The following is a 21,045-nucleotide window of genomic DNA, read 5'->3' as shown; positions in this document are numbered from 1 at the left end:
TTGGAATGTTCCTTCAGCTCGCATTCAATTCAGCAAATTAAAGTTAAAACTTCAACCAATGAGGTGCAGGAAAGCTACTCTAACCAATCGGAAGAGGAACAGAGGAAACACTATTGCGTGCGGGGGGTGTGGTGGGCAAAGTAGAATTGATCCGAACTGCGATTGTCCTGCACAGCGAAGTCAGTGTGCCAAACTTCAGCAAATCGCAAATGGACGGATCCGTCAATGCCGCGAATGATGGTGGAAAGCTCGCTGCCATAGAAAGCCATAGAACGCAAACTATCCAAAACGAGCTTTAAAAGGGAAAGAGCTAGATGCTTAACTCAACATAACCCATTTTTACTCGTAGGCTACATCATACCGTTTGCAACATCGGCTCTGTCCGAGGACTGCGTAAAGGTGCTGGAAAGGTTCTGGGAGCGAGAATGGAGCGGGCGCCAAGCTCAAGCCCCAGCGGCGTAAGTCAGCCCCCACAACCTGCCCAGCATGAACCTATTAGTTTCGGCATTGACCAGATTCTCAGTGGTACCGACCAGGACGGTTCACAGAACACCACCCGGAGTGGTTCGGATACTGGCAACTTCACAAGTGGAGGAAGTTACCACCTCGGTAGTCCAACTGGAGCCAGTGCAGCGCCCTTCACTTCGCTTTCCGGTTCTTTCCATGGCATCGCATCATCATACGAGGAATCAAGTGCATACGGAGTGAACTTGACTTTCACCCCAGGAGGGGTGATACGCGTTCCGGCGCACAGACCGCTGGCCGCCGCAGTGCCTCCTCCTATAGCCAGCGCGGTACCCGGGCTAGGCAGCATCAGCTTCCCCTGGATGGAGAGCAGCCAAAGATTCGCAAAGGAAAGATTCGCAGGTAAACTATCTCCATTCAATGTGTAGGCTATTTTAGTCCAGGAGTGGTTTAATCTGGGACTGGGTAAACGGCCCTAAAAGCAGATTGTTGGGATGTACTGCAGTAGGCCTGATATTCACCAGCCTATTAAGAGGAATTCAAAGAGGAATTTTCGTTTCACTCATGGAGTTTAAATGGATTTGACCACGTCCACAAATAAATTATACAGGACTAGTCGAATCAATTCACCAGATTAACTTGAATTGTAGCCTAATTCTGAAAGCTTTATACTGAGGGAAAATACGGATAGAAATAAAATCAACAACAACATTGCATGCAAGCAAAATGCAAACAGATCTAAATGCAAACAGTTCAAAATAAGGAAACATTGAATTATTCATTATCCTATATTATTTCATATTTCAAAGTAAGGTTTAGCCTAACTCAAAGGAGAAAGTTTGACATAAAAAAACAACTTTAAAACATGGGGTAGAAATACTGGCCGAATTAGGTTCGTTCTCTCGAAGCGATGAATTGGGCACAACAATACTTTGCAAGTTGCACCATTACAACTATGTCAATATAACAATAAGCACACTTTTCATGTAGGTTTTACCACACAATTGAACAAGCAAATATGAACTGATCACAAATATAAAACTGCAACCCGTGTTATTCTAATAAATAAACACAGGCCTATTTCATCGGAAGACCAAAACTGTAGACTCCCATTCAAATATAATTATTTAACTTTGTATCAATTTAGAACCGTTTATGAAAATAAACACATTTTATCCAAATTTGGAATAATACTTCGATTTAGATCGATAGGAGGGGTGTGCTGTTATCGACATTTCTCAGATACATTGCACAAGTGTTTCAGACTTCTTCGTTGGCTATTAGCTACATCACTTGTCTCTAGCAACTCGACCTAATTATGTTACTACTGAAGGAACAGTTATTGCTTGGATTTTGAATCCTGTGTGTGTGTGTGTCTTGCTAAACGGGACATATTATAATGCTATGTGTATTATGATGATGATGATGATGATGATGATGATGATGATGATGATGATTGTTATTATTACTACAATTTGGCCTATTATTATAATCATTATTATTATAATCATTATTATAATTATTATTATTATTATTTCCACACAATATATACAGTTGTTGCAGTATTTAAAACCATAATTTGGGGTACTAGAAGGGGTAAAGCCTTACATAATGTGCATTTATTTCTATTTCTATTTCTATTTCTGTTTATTCAAACTAAATGTTTACATGGAACATCTAAATGAACTAAGAGTATAAAATACTTTTAACTAAGTTATTCCTTTATTGAGAGAAATGAACGCTAAAACAGATAATTGGTCAATACTTATGGTAGGCCTACTGTTTGCCATTGTCATATTGTAATTACATTTATTGTAAATTAGACACTCCAGAAAAAAAGTAAAATAGGAGAACCTCTTCATCTGTAACGTAAAATATTTTCCCCTGTAACATTTATCAGAACCTTTGTTTTTCTTCTGGAGGGCACTATGTAAAGTGTCATTAATATTGCAGGAGGGTTATATATGATTGCCTGTCAGCGTTTTGTGACAAAAGGAAGAATCTCTCCACATCAGAAATGAATGGGGAAAAACACTCAACCTCTTTTCATGGACATCCTCAACATTATTGACTGTCAACGTATGTACATATTCTGAATATACAGCACTATTACAGCAATGTCTGCTACTACTAGACAATAACCCATAATGTAAGAGGAAATATAATACAAAGATCTGAATTTTGAGCAGTACTTTTATCAACTAACCATGGACTAAGACTGAGTTGATAATTTTGCCATGTTTCAAAATAGATAGAAATAAGTTAAACGTATGTTCAATTTGGATTTTGCGTTGATTAGAATTAGATTAGAATTATTCAATTAAATAAATCGGCCTCTAAAGACCCATAGAACACCTGTAAAACCTATTCAGCTGTACTCCAACATTCCAGTTCTATGAGAGAGAGGGGAGGGTGGTATATAGGTCAAACCAATGAGCATGTACATTTATTTTGATTATAGTATCAATTTAGATATTTTAATGCGGACTACAATGTCCTTCAACAAATTGAACACAACATAAGAAGATCGAGTGAACCTGTGCATGACCTGCTTTTTTTGTTTGTCCAATGCCCCCACACGCATGCACACACACACACACAGCTGCACTGACGCCATTCACAGTGACCCGGCGGATTGGTCACCCCTACCAGAACCGCACCCCTCCGAAGAGGAAGAAGCCACGGACGTCTTTCTCCCGGGTGCAGATTTGTGAGCTGGAGAAACGCTTTCACAGACAGAAGTACCTGGCCAGCGCTGAGCGGGCCGCTCTTGCCAAGACCCTCAAGATGACCGATGCACAGGTCAAGACCTGGTTCCAGAACCGCAGGACCAAGTGGAGGTGAGACGCTGGGCTGGAGAGGGGGAGGAGGGGAAAGAGATGAGGATGAGTTGTTGTCTGAGTGGTTTCTCTGGAGAAAGACGAGGATCTAGTCTGCGTTTTCTCTAGAGTGGTCAGCAGAGAAACACATCATCAGTTACCACTTTCTGATGTCAATTTTCAATTTTAAGAATTATAGCTTGAATACAATATCCGCAGTAACTTTGAGTTCTAATACATGTTATAGAGGTGTGTTAGGTCCCTACCTAACTGTGTATCAATGCTAATGGAAACCCAATAACTCAGGTGAGCAAAACCTAACAGGCATATCAAATCAAATTTTATTGGTCACATACACGTGTTTAGCAGCTGTTATTGTGGGAGTAGCGAAATGCTTGTGTTTCTAGCTCTGACAGTGTAGTAATATCTAACAAGTAATATCTAACAATTTCACAACATATACCCAATACACACAAATCTAAGTAAAGCAATGGAATTAACAATATACACTGTACAGCTCAGCCTCACAAACCCAACCTTTTTTTACCCACCATGACCCTCTACAGCAGGGGTGGGCAAACTTTTGGGCTCAAAGGCCACATTGAGATTTCGAAATTCAACGGAGGACCGCACAGATTTTTTTTTATACAGATTTGTTTGTCAAAATCAATTTGCGTGGCAGAAAAAGGGCAGTCTTTAGAAAATATATAGGTCCATTATAATTTCTACATACTTTCTATCTAGTTATAGACGTTGAAGAGTGGGCGGGAGTGTTTTTCTAACCCAACATAAAATCGTTTTTTTACTCAAACCTCCAGCGGGCCGGATTGAATGGACTTGCGGGCCAGATCCGGACCATGGGCCATAGTTTGCCCACTCCGCTCTGCAGTCAGAACACAAGTCTAGGGACAGTCCATGGATTATGCTTTTCCTAACACCGTTCACTCAGCTCTATAGAGTGTCATTAATATTGGACTAAGTGTTTGGATCAAAGATTTTGTGACATATGGAAAATATGTCTTGACAGTTTTGGAGATAAAACATTCAGATGTAATAGCTTAACCTATAAAATATGAAGTGGATCACTTGCACACCCACACAGTCAAATGTAATGTAGGCAACACAATAAATTGTGATGTTATATCACGAAGGAGCATTTTTGGAGCATAGCAATAAACCTGAATACAATAAACAGTGTTAAGAGAGTTAGTTTGAAAGAGCTAGCTTTATGAGTATTGCAAAGGTATGGCTCTAGTGTCGTCTGTGTTAGATTGGTTCAGTATTAAGATATGCCTACTGAAGAAGGCTTACCATTTGACTCATAACAAAAATTAAATAGCATGTCTTATGTAGGACTAGGCTAAATCTACGTGAGCTATGTCGACACATATATGTATTTGACAAAGAAAACCATAAGTTATATAGCCAACAACTGTACAACTAGCCTACTATATGGTAATATCAGTTGTGTACCGCAGTTTCCGCAAGGTCTGAGCAAATGGGGGGCCAGCTAACTTTCCACAATTCTACACATTTTGCTATGGGGCAAACAGAAAAATGTGTCTTCTAGCTAATCTCATGTTATTTTACACATTTTGCCATGAGGCTGAGAGAAAATGCTGCAGTTTTAAAGAGAATTTCCTGCAATTCTACACATATTGCCATGGAACAGAGAGAAAAATATGCAATTTTATAGCTAATCTCATGCTATTCTACACATTTTGCAATGAGGCTGAGATCTTTTTGTATTTTTAAAGGGGGGGGGGGGGGGGGGGGTATGCCAGTGGGTAAAATCATTATGAAACGTAGCCTATCCTAACCCACTGTATAGGCTAAGTATCTCCACCCCAGAGCCCGTGGGCTGTTGCGCTCACAGTAGCTTGGGCCTACACACTGTCTAAAAAAGATGTCAGGCTCAGCGCAAATTTATCAAACATGAATACATGCAACATTGTAGCCTATTATGTGTAGCTCAGTTGGTAGAGCATGGCACTTGCAACGCCAGGGTTGTGGGTTTGATTCCCACGGGGGGCCAGTATGAAAAAAAAATGTATGCACTCACTAAGTGTAAGTTGCTCTGGATAAGAGCATCTGCTAAATGACTAAAATGTAAATGTAAAATGTATTATGAAACAATTTGCCGCAAGATTAATGCCACTGAAATACACTGAACTTTATTATATTTCCAGAAAAATAAACGTACGTGATGATACTGTCGCCTAGTCTAGCTACTGCGCAGGTTGCCGCTGGAAAAGGTCAAACAATGAATAATAAATTACCTATTTAATATGTTTGCAAATAATCAATATGTTACTATTTTTATAACCAATAATAATAATATTTTTTATAGTGCTTTCTGCAAAATATAAAATATACACAGAAGGTTCTGTTATCTACATTATCTGCAAGACTATCTGCAAGAGTTGCTCCATCTTGAGTGCAATAATGTGCAATCATGTTCTGTTTGGCAACATTGGTTAGTGTCCTCTCTGGTTTCACCCATGTGTCATTATGGCTCATGTCAGTGTGGTATCTCTCCTGCTCTACTGTTTCAACCATGTGATAGCTGCTGACAGGTGGTTGTCATCAGTGTCCCTGTTCTAATGTTGGCCTCGATGTCTCTGGGTGCATCACATTTTCTCTCTGTGTAACCATATCCTCTAACAGTGAATCTTAATAAGTGTCCTGTCTACGTCTGTCCTGTCCCTGTCCTCTCCCTACCTGCCCTGTCTTCGTTGCCAGGCGACAGACAGCTGAGGAGAGGGAGGCGGAGCGTCAGCAGGCCAATCGGCTGATGATCCAGCTGCAGCATGATGCCTTCCAGAAGTCCTTGAGTGACTCGGTTCCGTCCGATCCACTCTGCATCCACAACTCCTCCCTGTTCGCCCTGCAGAACCTGCAGCCGTGGGCTTCTGAGGAAGCAGCAAAGATGGGCCGTGTCACCGCTCTAGTGTGACAAGGACAGGGTGGGGCCCTCTGGACATTACACACTCGGACTGGCCAAAATGCTTACTGACTGATATCTAAGAAACTGCACAAAGGTGATCAGTGAGCAAATTGAATTGAATGATTTATTATTGTCCTTCCAGAACATAGCCAAAGTGTGTCTGAGGGAGTCTGAGGATGCAACAAAAACTCCAGTTCCTAAGTACCCTGATATGATCTGGACATGCAGACTGTTTGGTGGGCCCTTTGTGTCAGATACATCCTGGGTGGTAGCCTATTACCTGTGGTGATGTACGTGACATGTCACTGAGCCAGCCCCATAATTCCAAACGGACATATTGACTGACTGACACAGCACAGATTGGCTAATTTGTTCCTCCCACGTCCCATCTGTTCCTTCACCACTACAGTTACACTATCAGCTCTGTGCCCCTGCATCTCAGAGCCGACCAGTCTGCAAAGGATGAGAAAATGGATGGGAAACGGGGAGAGAGAGAGAGAGAGAGAATACACTAATGTTCTGAGAATATATAAACCTTTGTTGTTGCATGGAATCAATCTCATCATCCTCTAATTTTCCATCTTGAATTACATCCAACTGTTTCCTCTTTAGACTGCTAGTTAGCAGGATTTTTGTATTGGGTGGAGACGGACTTAGGCAACACTGATCCTTGAAAGCCACTGAATGTATTACATGCTTTGATTCCAATCTATTCACACTCTAAAGCTCAATTAGGGGGCATAATTACATTTGAATAAGAAGGCAAACTATAAAACCAGATATCCACAAGTGAGATATTGTAGGGTCAACTGCTTATTGTTCTATTGGGCTAGTGTTTGGTGATGTCTGGACAAACCAGATAACTGCTACCTCTTTAAACAGGATCCACCCGGAACACTAGCAAGACATATACTTTGTTTTTATAATTCATTGAAGGGTTAATACACAGCTCAAGGGCTATTTTAAAATAACATTTGCCAGTGGGACAAGAAGCAATCCAGTAAAAGAGGAAGCAAATTATTTATAGTGTTGTTTTATTCATGCCAGGCTGGACCCATTCACTGGGAAGAGTAGTGCATGAGGGTGGCATACCAGACCTGAGAGGTGGAGAGTCTGGTTGACTTGTGGTGTAAAGGACTTGTCTTATGAGTCATCTGAGAATATTTGACGCAGTGTAATAGATGGATGATAACAGGATCTCTCCCTATGTATCATACTTTGTATTTGATAAATATGTAAATAACTAAACAAAACCTAATAATAAAAAATAATTATCTTGTTTTAGCTTTGAATCACTCTTTATTTTCCAGTACCCTTCTATTGGTCTCCATAGCTACTTTGTTTACATATACAGTGAAATATCTGCAGAACATGCTCATTACATTCAAATAAAATGCAAACAAAACGGCACCATAAAGATCGATACCACTAACGTTCTCTCGCACACAAACACATTGACCAGGGCGGATTTTGCCTACGACAGATCAAAGGCACTTACAGGGGGTGAGAGGAGATCCACAGAGACCATAAAAAGGCTTTCCCCATTAAATCCCCCCTCACTGAGTGCTGTTGACTCACATTCAGCTGACCTGTGGGGAGATGGATAGGTCTCAGTGTTGTGTCCATTATGAATGTGGTAAAAAAAAGGGACATAACAAAAGGTATCTCAGCATCCCCATATAATGCTGCAGAATCACCAATAGCTCTTTAGGTAGTAGGCCTATTCATATCCATACACACTAGAGCTGAGCAGACGTGATGGTGCAACAGGACTAACCCTCTTCCTGATAGTCTGAGAGGCCATTAGGGAGAGCAGCCATTAATAAAGCCTCTCTGCTCAGGCTAATTGATACAGGAAGTCTCCTGACCTCCTGGACCCGCTCCAGGTCTTGGGGGAGGATGAGATGAGATCACCCCTCAGGGATGCAACACAACCAAGGCTGTCAGCACAGGGCTTACTTATACACCAGCCCCCTCTGCTGGCCAGAGTCTATACTGACTCAAAGGGGAATGAGATTCTGTGACATTCCAAACCTACTGACTGTGAGTCTGTCAATCTTATTTGGGACCAAAGTAATATAGAAGATGCATAGTAGTAGTTGGGTTACTGGCTGGTGTCTTGTATTTGTCAGAGCGAAGTGGTGGAGAATGGGTTTACCTGTCAGACTTTGAACAGGGCTGAAATCATACTTCGGTGTTATTCCAGTTCTTTTTATGTCCTTCAGACATTGTGTAAATGTTGATAAAACATGTAACAGTTGAATAGCATACATCTGTGTCAAGCATAACACATCAACCCTGTTACCCATAGATCGATAGGTTAGAAATGTTTTAAGAAGTTCCAATATTGTCATGCTTGCATTCAATTTCCCCTTCCTGTTACACACAAGCTTCCATTATTTGCAGCTGTAGTCATGTCTGCATCATTGAGTTGTCAACAATGGACAGGCCTGCCCAAGGAAGGAATAACAGCGCCATCTCGTAGAGTTTAAGGTGGTGGGCCAACAGCTAAGCAGATGTCTGCCAGACATCTAGGTTTATTTTCATGTTTGAGCCTATTATCAGAGTAGGCCAGTAGTTTACCCTCAAAATACCGTAATTCATAATTTCACCTTTTTTGTAATATTGCAATTCAGACTTCGGTGTCTGTATTATGGGATTAAATGGGAACGCATTGCAAATGGCATGACATTAATCCTTACTTATTGACAGTAGAAGCTTTCATCAAAGGCTTCACACTGAAATTGTTCCATCTAGTCAACCATCAATAACACGAAGCAAAAGTAAATCTCCTCCAGAACTTTTATTGTGGATCACAATATTTCTGTGGATGGAGAACTGCTCATATACTTTATGTATTACAATTCAACAGATCAGAAATTACAAGTTCACAAAGCAGGTATGATACAAATAGGAATATGTTACTTTCAAATGACATTCATGTCACCGGTGAATTAGCTGCTTTACTCTACCCTTACTGCAAAAAATATAAACTTGTGAGAATTACTTAAAACCTTTGAACAGTTAAATGAATAAAATGCTTGGCCAAATGTTAATGTCGCAGACCTTTAGGAGCCTACCCTCTGGAAGGGAAGGACAAGTATCCCCAAACTCAACACCTTACGGATGACATGGAACGGTCGTCATTTCACTTTACCCATCTTTTAAAGAATTCAAAAGGAACATATATCTTCCAAAATGCCAGAGGAACAGTTCTCGGACACCAACTGACCAGACTTCAAAATGCTACGTACAACACCGTAGCAAGGATTTCATTTACAAAATGCAAAGTTCCAAGTGGGTTTTCCCAGGTCCATCCACATGAAAGCTGGAATAGTATCACCCTTCCCGTCCTCTTTGAGAGGGTGAGGATTCTGGAAGGGCCAGGGATGATGGGGCTGAGTCCTATTAGCTCCACACTAGTCTGTGTGCCACAGCAGGGCACTGGACAGGCTAAATGCTGCAGCAGTTTAGAGTAACAGCGCACAAGGCATCGATTCAGACATGGGAAGGGTCAGGAGAGGGCAGAGTAGGAAAGTGTTTGGGGGGTGGGGGGGAATGGGTGAGATGGCAAAAGTAATCCCCCCCAAAAAAGGTTAAACAAAAAAAGTTATTTGCTGTCTTCCACAGTTTGTCTCCACTTCCACAGTTCCTCTATGGTCTGAAAAAGATTGGGGAAAACATTTACTAAAGTATAATCACAATTGTGTAATTGTCAGAAAACATGTCATTAGTGAGCTCAGAACTTCTTAGAGGTATTGGTGTGTTTTTCTCATTGCTGATCAAAACCAAATTAGTCTTCATTGCTCTTCACGGATGCTTTGATTCGCTGACAGCACTATGGTTGTCACTTTCCCAAACATTCAATTGAATCTGTGTTCTTGACAAATGTCATGATGTCCCCTGAGCAGCATTAACACACCTTGGTTTCTGTGACTCTGTAGCTGTTCTTCACAAAGCTCTCAAACTTGGGCTGGAGTTTAGGCAACTTCACTCCCTGAAATAGCAAGACTTGACATTAGTATAGGTATTCAGATGTGTCCCTATACCACTTCATACACTTGGGTTAGGCCAGTCTTTCGGGTTAACAGTTCTTTAGCAAACATCAGATAAAATCAACTCATCATGACATTTCTCATAATCCAACAACCTTCTCCACAGTCGCCATCATCTTGGCCTTGAGCTCAGGGACGGTGAGGATTGGTTTGGGGGTCAGGGGAGTTTTGGGTGTTGCTTTGGGGGTCTGTCCATTTTTAGGAGTCTGTCCACCCTTGCCGCCAGGGGTCTTTGCCTGTGAAAATCAGACAAATTGTTAGACAAGACATGTAACATGACATACATAGATCACTACATTAATGCTCTCAGAAATGTTAAGTGGCCATCTTTAGTCTCAGTCTTTTGGTAAGCAGTGTTGAAAATGCGTCAGTAGATCATCAGCTCAACAAATATCATCTTCAACTAGACGCCATGTGATAGTAGGGCAGAAGATGCGTAAGAGGACTAACCTGTTTTCCGGCTGGTGTGTTACCTTTAGGGCCCTTTCCATTGTGGGCAGGAGTTTGAGGTTTGGACGGAATCTTCTTAGCCTGAGAAAAACAGAGGTTTCATGTGACATTTTCTTCGCTTTCAAGGGTAGAATGAGTATAGGCTTAAATAAAACACACTCACCTTAACAGGAGATTCTTCAGCCTCACTCTCCTCTTCATCCTCATCCCTAAAGAGGTGTCACATGTTACAACTCAACTCTTTTATAAAACCTCAGCGAGGAGCTAAGTCAAACATTACACTTACTCATCGTCATCATCCTCGTCATCAACATCCATCTTCATCTTTTTCTGTGAAGGGTGAAAGGGAAGGACATGGAAGTGAGGATGTGTGTAGCAAGAGCAAAGACTGGAGAACATTCTCTAAGAAATGGGAGTGGCCGACTACAGTCTCAGTCTTTTGGTAAGCAGTGTTGAAAATCCTTCAGTAAATCATCAGCTCAACAAATATCATCTTTGACTACAGAGGCCAACGCGATAGTAATGCAGCAGATATGTACATTGTGACAACAGCGACTTTCCAGCCAGTAGTCGGGACTAACCTGAGATTTAAGTGCCGGTGCTGATGCGGGCCTTTTCTTGGACGTTTGTACCTCTTCTTCATCTTCCTCTTCATCATCTTCATCAAAAGACTGGTCTCCTCCCATCACTGGTGGAATAACAATTTATGTTAACTTTGAGTATATAGGATACGGCATCCTCAAAAAGGCTAAAATCACTCAGAAAAGTCAATGGCCATCTTCAGTCTCAGTCTTTTGGTAAGCAGTGTTGAAAAAGCTTCAGTAAATCAGCTCAACAAATATCATCTTCGACAACAGATGCCATGGCAACACTGTCCTAGGATAAAGTTATACTCACTGACAAGGTGCTGGCCACTGATGTGGATTGGCCCGGAACCAGCCTTGAGACGGAAAACTGCTGGGGGTGTGATTGCGAATCCACCAAGACACACCTGCAGCACACAATTAACTCTTTACTTAACATGAACTCTACACAGGCCATACAACCACAATCTCCCACTCAGGGATGGCACAGAAGTATTGATGATACTCTGACTACTCACACTTGGCAGGGTGGACGGTTTGAGTGAAGCCAGCACAGCCTTAACCTTCTGACCCTCCGTGTCCTGTCCTTCCACCTCCACGATGTGCAGCTCATCCTTGGTGCTGAGGTCCACACACAGCTAAGAGCAATCAACAAGAGACACCAAGTTCAGAAATACTTTAACATACCTAGGAGGAAAAATGGATAACCAGAAAGAAATTAATATTTTATTCCATAGAAAGGAGATATCAGTAACCCTCACCATCCTTAAGTCCAGCTGGTGCTCAAAGTCATCTTCTTCTGGGTTGAAGACTACATCCTTCCCAGATTTCAACTCGCACCCTGTTGAGAAAAAGGGTATATTACATAAGAGAAAATGCATTGCTATCAACAAAAGGATCCTACGTTGGGGTGCGCAACACATACTTGTGGGATGCCATAGTGTAGTTTCAGGCTTTTCTAGACAGTTAAATAGCTGACAAAAAAAAGACTCAGTTGAAGACTGATATGTTTAAATCAGTTTGGTTTCTGCTTTGGCTGAGAAACAAGCCTGCATCCAAACCGGTCCTGTGCAAATAAGGTTGCCTACCCTGGACATCTCCTTAAAAGGTCGACTGAGGTGAGGCAAACATGTGGGTCACCAACCCACGTGGTTGAAAGAACACTGCACCCTGACCATGTTGTCAATGAAACTAGCTAGCCAACTAATTTAGGTAGGTAGACAGGCTATTAACCAACATAATAATTTGGGTCGCTGAACTACACAATTTATAAAGACATCACATGCCACATTTTATTTCAAATGTGTTTGTCCAATCAATTTTAATCTGAAACAGTTAACCCCAAATCACTGACAAAGCATGTCATCATCAATGCACTTCATATACTACTTTCATAAAGTGGAATAATTATAGATAAACATAACTTTAGCCAACACTAGTAATTTGGGCAATGTTCACAAAATCGGTTTGCCTGCAAGGACATTTTCTAGAGGGCCTTGTGCGCCATCTTTAAATAAAGCACGTGTTGAACAATTTTATACGCATGGAGTGGTACCTAGCCAGTGAGAAGCTAGTGTAATTTGGGCAATGTTCACAAAAATCGTGTTGTGCTGCATTGACATTTTCTAGAAGGCCTTGTGCGCCATCTTTAAATAAAGCACGTGTTGAGCAATTTGACACGCATGGAGGGGTACCTAGCCAGTGAGAAGCTAATGTCCATCAGTCTGGCTCAGTTAACGTTACAACAAATACAAAATCGACCAGGTCACCGAGACCTTCAAAACATAACTCACCAAATGTGGTCTCAATATGCTTGTCTAACTAGCTAGGATGGCTAGCTAACTAAAATTAGCTCACCTATGCTAACTACCGGCTAGGTGGCTAACGTTAGCTAAGTTGATATCTCGTGGCTAAACTTGGTAAGTCCTTTCCATTCCCAAATAGTGTTATGTAACGGTATTTAGACCATAAGTTGTTGAAACTCCGACATGCTCCCATTACCACTAGTTGTAGCTCTAAAGTTAGCTAATTGTGCTAACATTAGCTGGCTGTACCTCGTGTGTCTGGGGAACAATTTTTTCCCCCTTTTATCTACAATAGCTAGCTTGCTGATCTATTTATTACATTCAAGTTATTCCGAAAAAAAAAAAAAACGAATTATGTTACTTCAAATAGAGAGTATCTCACCATAGAGAAAGGTCTGTGGTCCCATTTGTTCCTCGTCCAGCCCGTTCATTTTTCTTTGCCGAGACAACGCTCTTCGAAGATAATGAAAAACTAAAAGGCCCTCTCACTACGCAGACACACTACCCGTGCTCAATGGCCACGCCTTCTTTCTTCTTCTTCTATTGTATTTTGGCATTCCGCAAACACACATTAGAGGTGCATTCCGCCCCCTACTACGTGGGGTGAAAACTGGGAAACTTCAACACAGAAAGAACACGTGGACATAGGGAAAGTGTGGGGAAAAAAACACTAATATTATTCCCCCAAAATGTACAAAACAAAAATATATGCACTCCTTTAGTCCGATTCAAATGTCTACTCAGATCCCTACAGGCTCTGGGGCCTGAAATGGAAGAGCATCTTCAGACAGTATTCCCATGCAATGTTTCTGCTGTGAAGCCCTGGAGATCCAAAAACCTTTTAGCCACATTCACAATTATGTCCAGTTTCTTTGATTTCTTGTTTGGCTTGTACCGTTCATCACCTGCACCTTAACTCAACAGAATCTATGGAGTTAGATTTGTTTCTTTATTCAGTAAGTGTGTCTACCACGATCAGTGCGTATATTAAACATAATTCACAAATAAAGCTATGATCTGTGAATATATACAAATATTTCGTAAATAAAACCATAATTCGTGAATATGTACAAATATTTCACAAATTAAACCATTATCTGTGAATATGTAAAAGAAAATTCACATACCTCACAAATAAAACTACAATTTGAACTAATGTAGAATAATGTGACCAAATGTTCAGAAATCCCTAACATTTACAACTGTGGAATGTGCATTTGCACGTTCAAAAAGTGCTTGTTGATCTGTATTCAGTGCTTACAGAATAAAAAATATCATCATTCGCTATCAGGTGCACTTCATAGTTCCAGGTAGTTATCCATTATGGAGACAGGGATTGTGTCAAAGAGTGTATGGTTTATATTTGTAACCGGTACAGAGTACAGAGTCAATGTGCGGGGGCACTGGTTAGTCGGGGTAATTGAGGTAATATGTACATGTATTTATAGTTAAAGTGACTATGCATAGATAATAAACAGAGAGTAGCAGCAGCGTAAAAGAGGGGGTGGGGTGGGCGGGACAATGCAAATAGTCCGGGTAGCCATTTGATTAGCTGTTCAGGAGTCTTATGGCTTGGGGGTAGAAGCTGTTAAGAAGCCTTTTGGACCTAGACTTGGCGTTCCGATACCGCTTGCCATGCGGTAGCAGAGAGAACAGTGTATGATTAGGGTGGCTGGAGTCTTTAACAATTTTTAGGGCCTTCCTCTGACACCGCCTGGTATAGAGGTCCTGGATGGCAGGAAGCTTGGCTCCAGTGATGTACTGGCCATACGCACTACCCTCTGTAGTATCTTGCGGTCAGAGGCAGAGCAGTTTCCATACCAGGAAGTGATGCAACCAGTCAGAATGCTCTTGATGGTGCAGCTGTATAACTTTTTGAGGATCTGAGGACCCATGCCAAATCTTGAGGGGGAATAGGCTTTGTCGTGCCCTCTTCACGACTGTCTTGGTGTGTTTGGACCATGATAGTTTGTTGGTGATGTGGACACCAAGGAACTTGAAGCTCTCAACCTGCTCCACTGCAGCCCCGTCGATGAGAATGGGGGCGTGCTCAGTCCTTATGATCCTGTAGTCCAAAATCATCTCCTATCCCACGTTGAGGGATAGGTTGTTATCCTGGCACCACACGGCCAGGTCTCTGGCTTCCTCCCTATAGGCTGTCTCATCGTTGTCGGTGATCAGGCCTACCATTGTTGTGTCGTCGGCAAACTTAATGATGGTGTTGGAGTCGTGCCTGGCCATGCAATCATGGGTGAACAGGGAGTACAGGAGGGGACTGAGAACGCACCCCTGAGGGGCCCCCGTGTTGAGGATCAGCGTGGCAGATGTGTTGTTACCTACCCTTACCACCTGGGGGCGGCCCGTCAGGAAGTCCAGGATCCCATTGCAGAGGGAGGTGTTTAGTCCCAGGGTCCTTATCTTAGTGATGAGCTTTGAGGGCACTATGGTGTTGAACGCTGAACTGTAGTCAATGAATCACATTCTCACATAGGTGTTCCTTTTGTCCAGGTGGGAAAGGGCAGTGTGGAGCGCAATAGAGATTGCATCATATGTGGATATGTTGGGGCGGTATGCAAATTGTAGTGGGTCTAGGGTTTCTGGGATAATGGTGTTGATGTGAGCCATGACCAGCCTTTCAAAGCACTTCATGGCTACAGACGTGAGTGCTACGGGTCTGTAGCCATTTAAGCAGGTTACCATAGTGTTCTTGAGCACAGGGACTATGGTGGTCTGCTTGAAACATGTTGGTATTACAGAGTCAGTCAGGAATCAGTAAGGAACAGGTTGAAAATGTCAGTGAAGACACTTGCAAGTTGGTCAGCACATGCTCAGAGTACACGTCCTGGTAATCTCTCTGGCCCTGCGGCCTTGTGAATGTTGACCTGTTTAAAGGTCTTACTCACATCGGCTACGGAGAGTGTGATCACACAGTCGTCCGGAACAGCTGATGCTCTCATGCATGCTTCAGTGTTGCTTGACTCGAAGCGATCATAGAAGTGATTTAGCTCATCTGGTAGGTTGGTGTCACTGGGCAGCTCGCGGCTGTGCTTCCCTTTGTAGTCTGTAATAGTTTGCAAGCCCTGCCACATCCAATGAGCGTCAGAGCCGGTGTAGTAAGATTCAATCTTAGGCCTGTATTGACGCTTTGCCTGTTTGATGGTTCGCCGGAGGGCATAGCGGGATTTCTTATAAGCGTCTGGGTTAGTGTCTCGCTCCTTAAATGTGGCAGCTCTACCCTTTAGCTCAGTGTGGATGTTGCCTGTAATCCATGGCTTCTGGTTGGGGTATGTATGGTTACTGTGGGGACGACGTCATCGATGCACTTATTGATGAAGCCAGTGACTGATGTGGTGTACTCCTTATTGCCATCGGAAGAATCCCAGAACATATTCCAGTCTGTGCTATCAAAACAATCCTGTAGCTTAGCATCTGCGTCATCTGACCACTTCTTTTTTGACCGAGTCACTGGTGCTTCCTGCTTTAGTTTTTGCTTATAAGCAGGAATCAGGAGGATAGAGTTATGGTCAGATTTGCCAAATGGAGGGCGAGGGAGAGCTTTGTATGCATCTCTGTGTGTGGAGTAAAGGTGGTCTAGAGTTTTTTTCCCCTCTAGTTACACATTTAACATGCTGGTAGAAATTAGGTAGAACGGATTTAAGTTTCCCTGCATTAAAGTCCCCGGCCACTAGGAGCGCTGCGTCTGGATGACGTTTTCCTGTTCACTTATGGCCTTATACAGCTCATTCAGTGCAATCTTAATGCCAGCATTGGTTTGTGGTGGTAAATAGACAGCTATGAAAAATATAGATGAAAACTCTCTTGGTAAATAGTGTGGTCTACAGCTTATCATAAGATACTCTACCTCAGGCGAGCAAAACCTAGAGACTTCCTTAGTATTTGATTTTGTGCACCAGCTGTTGTTTACAAATATACACAGACCGCCACCCCTTGTCTTACCGGAGTCAGCCGTTCTATCCTGCCGATGTAGCGTATAGCCCGCTAGCTGTATGTTGTCCATGTCGTCGTTCAGCCACGACTCGGTGAAACATAAGATATTACAGTTTTTAATGTCCCGTTGGTAGGATAACCGTAATCTTAGGTCATCCAATTTATTCTCAAATGATTGAAGATTGGCTAATATGATTGATGGGAGAGGCAGTTTACTCGCTCGCCGTCGGATCCTTACAAGGCACCCCGACCTACGTCCACGATATCTCTGTCTCTTTCTCATGCGAATGACGGGGATTTGGGCCTTGTCGGGTGTCTGTAGGATATCCTTCGCAGCCGCCTCGTTGAAGAAAAAATCTTCGTCCAATACGAGGTGAGTAATCGCTGTCCTGATATCCAGAAGCTCTTTTTGGTTATAAGAGACGATGGCAGAAACATTATGTACAAAATAAATTACAAATAACGCGGAAAAACACACATAATAGTACAATTGGTTAGAGGGCTGTAAAACGGCAGCCATCTTCTCCGGCGCCATTCGCTCCTTTGTCATTTCAATGGCATAGAGTGAAATCTGGGTTTATGAGTGTAATTCAACTGATGGTATGTGTTGCTTAGACAGAGACGACAAAAGTATTTGGTTTGGTGATGTAGAATGGAAGGCTTGTAGCGTGTTTTGGTCCAAATAGAAAGACTCACTTATTTAGCAGGTATAGAGACGATTGCGTGGTAGTCATTTTTTTTTGGCGTTGCCTAAGGGTTTGCTAAATTAAACGATTGAGAATGGTGCCGGTATGTCTATCAATAAATGGGATATTGATCCTATGTATATAAATTCAATATATGATGGTAAACTACAGCAAGTGTTTGGTGTTACTTGTAGCCTACTTAGAAAGAACAGTTACCTACATCTGCTGTATTCTAATAATGGCGGATTGGTGGTTTCATATGAGCTGTGTGTCACGGTTTCGGCCGAGGCTGCCTCTCTTCCTTGTTCGGGCAGGCTTCGGCGTTCGTTGTCTCCGGAATACTAGCTGCCACCGTTGCATGTTTCTATGTTCGTTTGCTTTTGTCTGTTTGTTGTGACACCTGTTCTCGTTTAGTGTAATTAGTGTCCTATAAGTTTCTCGTTGTGTTTGTCTAGTGTTGTGTGTGATTGATTTTCTGTCGTGTGTTGTGCTTGTATAATATATTACTTATTCGCTCGGTTGAGCTTTACTCCACTGTGTTGGAGCAAAGGTTTGTGCGCCTTTTGGTTTTTGTCGCCTTCGTGCGTAGTTTCTCCTTCGGGCCAGTGTGTTCGATTTTTCCCTTGTTGGGAATTGCACTAAAGTCTTTTGGACTATACTTCGGTGTCCTGCGCTTGATTCCACCACTACACCCACCTACAGCATTCCTGACACTGTGGCTATGATCTTAGTTGATTACAGGGGAAATAGAATGTAGTTTAGGACGCACAGAGAAGCGAATGTCTTATCTTCATGGGAAGTGAAGCAAGGGAATTCTGAGAATAAAAGGAAATATAACATTGACTGAGGACTATGGCAACTTTTGGTTGAGGTCACTACAGAAGTATTATGGACATACTATCGTAATAGATCAACTGAACCAAACATGACGTTACTACAGCAATTTAGGATGGTTAATGTTGTTAGGTTAGTTTTTAAACCCTACAGTAGAGGTAAATGCAGAACGCTGTTTGAGAATGTGTGTTATTTTGTCTACTTGTAAAAAAAAATGGAAGAGTGTCCATATTTTTGTCTGCTGGTGTTAACCATTGGGGCTCGCTGAAACGTGAGAGCGCTGTAAGGGACATTATGGCTTACGTTAGGTGTACAAGGATCAATGGTTGCTGTGGAGAAAGAAGTCATAGGGGGTTGAATGTTTGGTGTGAAAGGGCTAGCTAGTTAGTGGTGAGAACTAGTGACGTTTAGAGTGGTGACGTAACTTGCTATGCGACGTGGAAGTAGTTGTTTTTCCTTGCTTTGCAAGGATCGTGGATTTTGTGGAGCGACGGGTAACGGTGTTTCGATGGTGAATGTCGTCGATGTGTGTAGAGGGTTCCTGGTTCAAGTCCAGGTAGGGACGGAAGCAAACTCTTACATTGATAATGTTGATGTGCATTACTGGTTTAATTGATAACATTATAGGAAAGAGATTGTCTTACCAAAACATAGTGGATAGTATAACATAGTAATTAAAGTTGCATCGCTGTGAATAGATGTTTTATTTGTTTTGACTATAACTTCACAATAATTTATATTCTGTTGAAGTACCGTTAGATGGAAAGTCAGCGGTAGAGTATGATAGATATTGTAGAGTGTTTTCTGTGTTACAAAGTAAGTAGGTTAATTGGGAGATGTGAAAGGTTGACTTGGATTGTTTGAATATAATGGTATTAAAATTATTATTTCTATTTAGGTGAATGAAAATATGTTATTAGGTAGTAGTGGTGTCACGATCGTCAGGGAGAGACCAAGGCGCAGCGTTGAATGCGAACATTATATATTTATTTAGAATGATCACACGATCAAAACAACAACGATAACGTGACGTCTACAGTATAACACATACCAAATCCGAACAAGAAACCACAAACACAAAGTGAAAGACAGACAGTTAAATATGGCTCCCAATCAGAGACAACCAGCTGACACTCGTTGCCTCTGATTGGGAGTCACTCAGGCCAACATAGATAGACAACGACTAGAACCTAAACAAAATAAACACCCTGGCTCAACATACGAGAGTCCCCAGAGCCAGGGCGTGACAAGTGGTTTGTGGAGACAATTTACTAATGACATGATTTCGTAAGAGGGTGAAAGAAGGTAGTGATAGTTGGGCTGTATTGACATATGTAGGACGTATTGGGATAATGTAGATCACATATCTAGGTAGTTGAATATGGAACGTTCTTTGACAATTTTTGATTATTATTATTCTATAGTTTGTTTAAACAACAGTGAGTTATGCAGACAGTTCATTAATTCTAAAAAAACGATAATCTGGTTGAGAGCTTCAAGTTCCTTGGTGTCCACATCACCAACGAACTATCATGGTCCAAACACACCAAGACAGTCGTGAAGAGGGCACGACAAAGCCTATTCCCCCTCAGGAGACTAAAAAGATTTGGCATGGGTCCTCAGATCCTCAAAAAATTCTACAGCTGCACCATCGAGAGCATCCTGACTGGTTGCATCACCGCCTGGTATGGCAACTGCTTGGCCTCCGACCGCAAGGCACTACAGAGGGTAGTGCGTACGGCCCAGTACATCACTGGGGCAAAGCTTCCTGCCATCCAGGACCTCTATACCAGGCGGTGTCAGAGGAAGGCCCTCAAAATTGTCAAAGACTCCAGCCACCCTAGTCATAGACTGTTCTCTCTGCTACCGCACGGCAAGCGGTACCGGAGTGCCAAGTCTAGGTCCAAAAGACTTCTCAACAGCTTCTACCCCAAGCCATAAGACTCCTGAACAGCTAATCATGGCTACCCGGACTATTTGCACTGCCCCCCCACCCCATCCTTTTTACGCTGCTGCTACTCTGTTAAGTATTTATGCATAGTCACTTTAACTCTACCCACATGTACATATTACCTCAACTACCTCAACTACCTCAACTAGCCGGTGCCCCCGCACATTGACTCTGCAACGGTACCCCCCTGTATATATAGCCTCCCTACTGTCACTTTATTTTACTTCTGCTCTTTTTTTCTCAACACTTTTTTTGTTGTTGTTTTATTCTTACTTTTTTTGTTTAAAATAAATGCACTGTTGGTTAAGGGCTGTAAGTAAGCATTTCACTGTAATGTCTGCACCTGTTGTATTCGGCGCATGTGACCAATACAATTTGATTTGATTTGATTTGATTTGAGTTGTTACTATTAGGCTGATGGATTAAGTAAACATTTTTAGTAAATTCTGAAGTTATTAAACAATAGGTTTATATTTTAAAACATCTATGCAACAGGTTGTG

General features: G+C 42.0%; 2 protein-coding genes across 2 annotated transcripts; one reads left to right on the top strand and one right to left on the bottom strand.

The window, feature by feature from the left end:
• Positions 1–425: 425 nt before the first annotated feature.
• On the top strand, positions 426–6,240 carry LOC311115207 (T-cell leukemia homeobox protein 3-like; the record flags this gene model as incomplete). Its single annotated transcript, XM_084190407.1, has 3 exons — positions 426–867; positions 3,068–3,305; positions 6,027–6,240. The coding sequence occupies 3 exons, from the start codon at positions 426–428 to the stop codon at positions 6,238–6,240; spliced, it is 894 nt and encodes a 297-aa protein (XP_084046533.1).
• Positions 6,241–9,015: 2,775 nt separating this feature from the next.
• On the bottom strand, positions 9,016–13,657 carry LOC311115205 (nucleophosmin-like). The gene is made up of 11 exons (XM_084190405.1): positions 13,508–13,657; positions 12,082–12,161; positions 11,839–11,958; positions 11,634–11,727; positions 11,318–11,424; positions 11,023–11,066; positions 10,900–10,945; positions 10,737–10,817; positions 10,382–10,522; positions 10,154–10,228; positions 9,016–9,892 (listed from the first exon to the last, which is right to left on the bottom strand). Exons 1-11 carry the CDS (start codon positions 13,554–13,556, stop codon positions 9,842–9,844), a joined length of 888 nt encoding a protein of 295 aa, XP_084046531.1. The 5' UTR covers positions 13,557–13,657; the 3' UTR covers positions 9,016–9,841.
• Positions 13,658–21,045: the final 7,388 nt, after the last annotated feature.

The sequence above is a fragment of the Coregonus lavaretus genome (assembly GCF_964263955.1).
Source record: "Coregonus lavaretus genome assembly, contig: HAP1_SCAFFOLD_2611, whole genome shotgun sequence".
Lineage (NCBI taxonomy): Eukaryota > Metazoa > Chordata > Actinopteri > Salmoniformes > Salmonidae > Coregonus > Coregonus lavaretus.
This window is presented reverse-complemented; position numbering and strand designations above follow the sequence as displayed.

Excerpts from the sequence above, each read along its gene's own strand:
- LOC311115205 (XM_084190405.1), bottom strand. The coding sequence starts at position 13,556 with ATGAACGGGCTGGACGAGGAACAAATGGGACCACAGACCTTTCTCTAT. Across the intron at positions 10,523-10,736 it reads ACACACCAGCCGGAAAACAG|GCAAAGACCCCTGGCGGCAA; the intron begins GTTAGTCCTCTT and ends TGATTTTCACAG. Across the intron at positions 10,229-10,381 it reads TGATGGCGACTGTGGAGAAG|GGAGTGAAGTTGCCTAAACT; the intron begins GTTGTTGGATTA and ends TTGCTATTTCAG.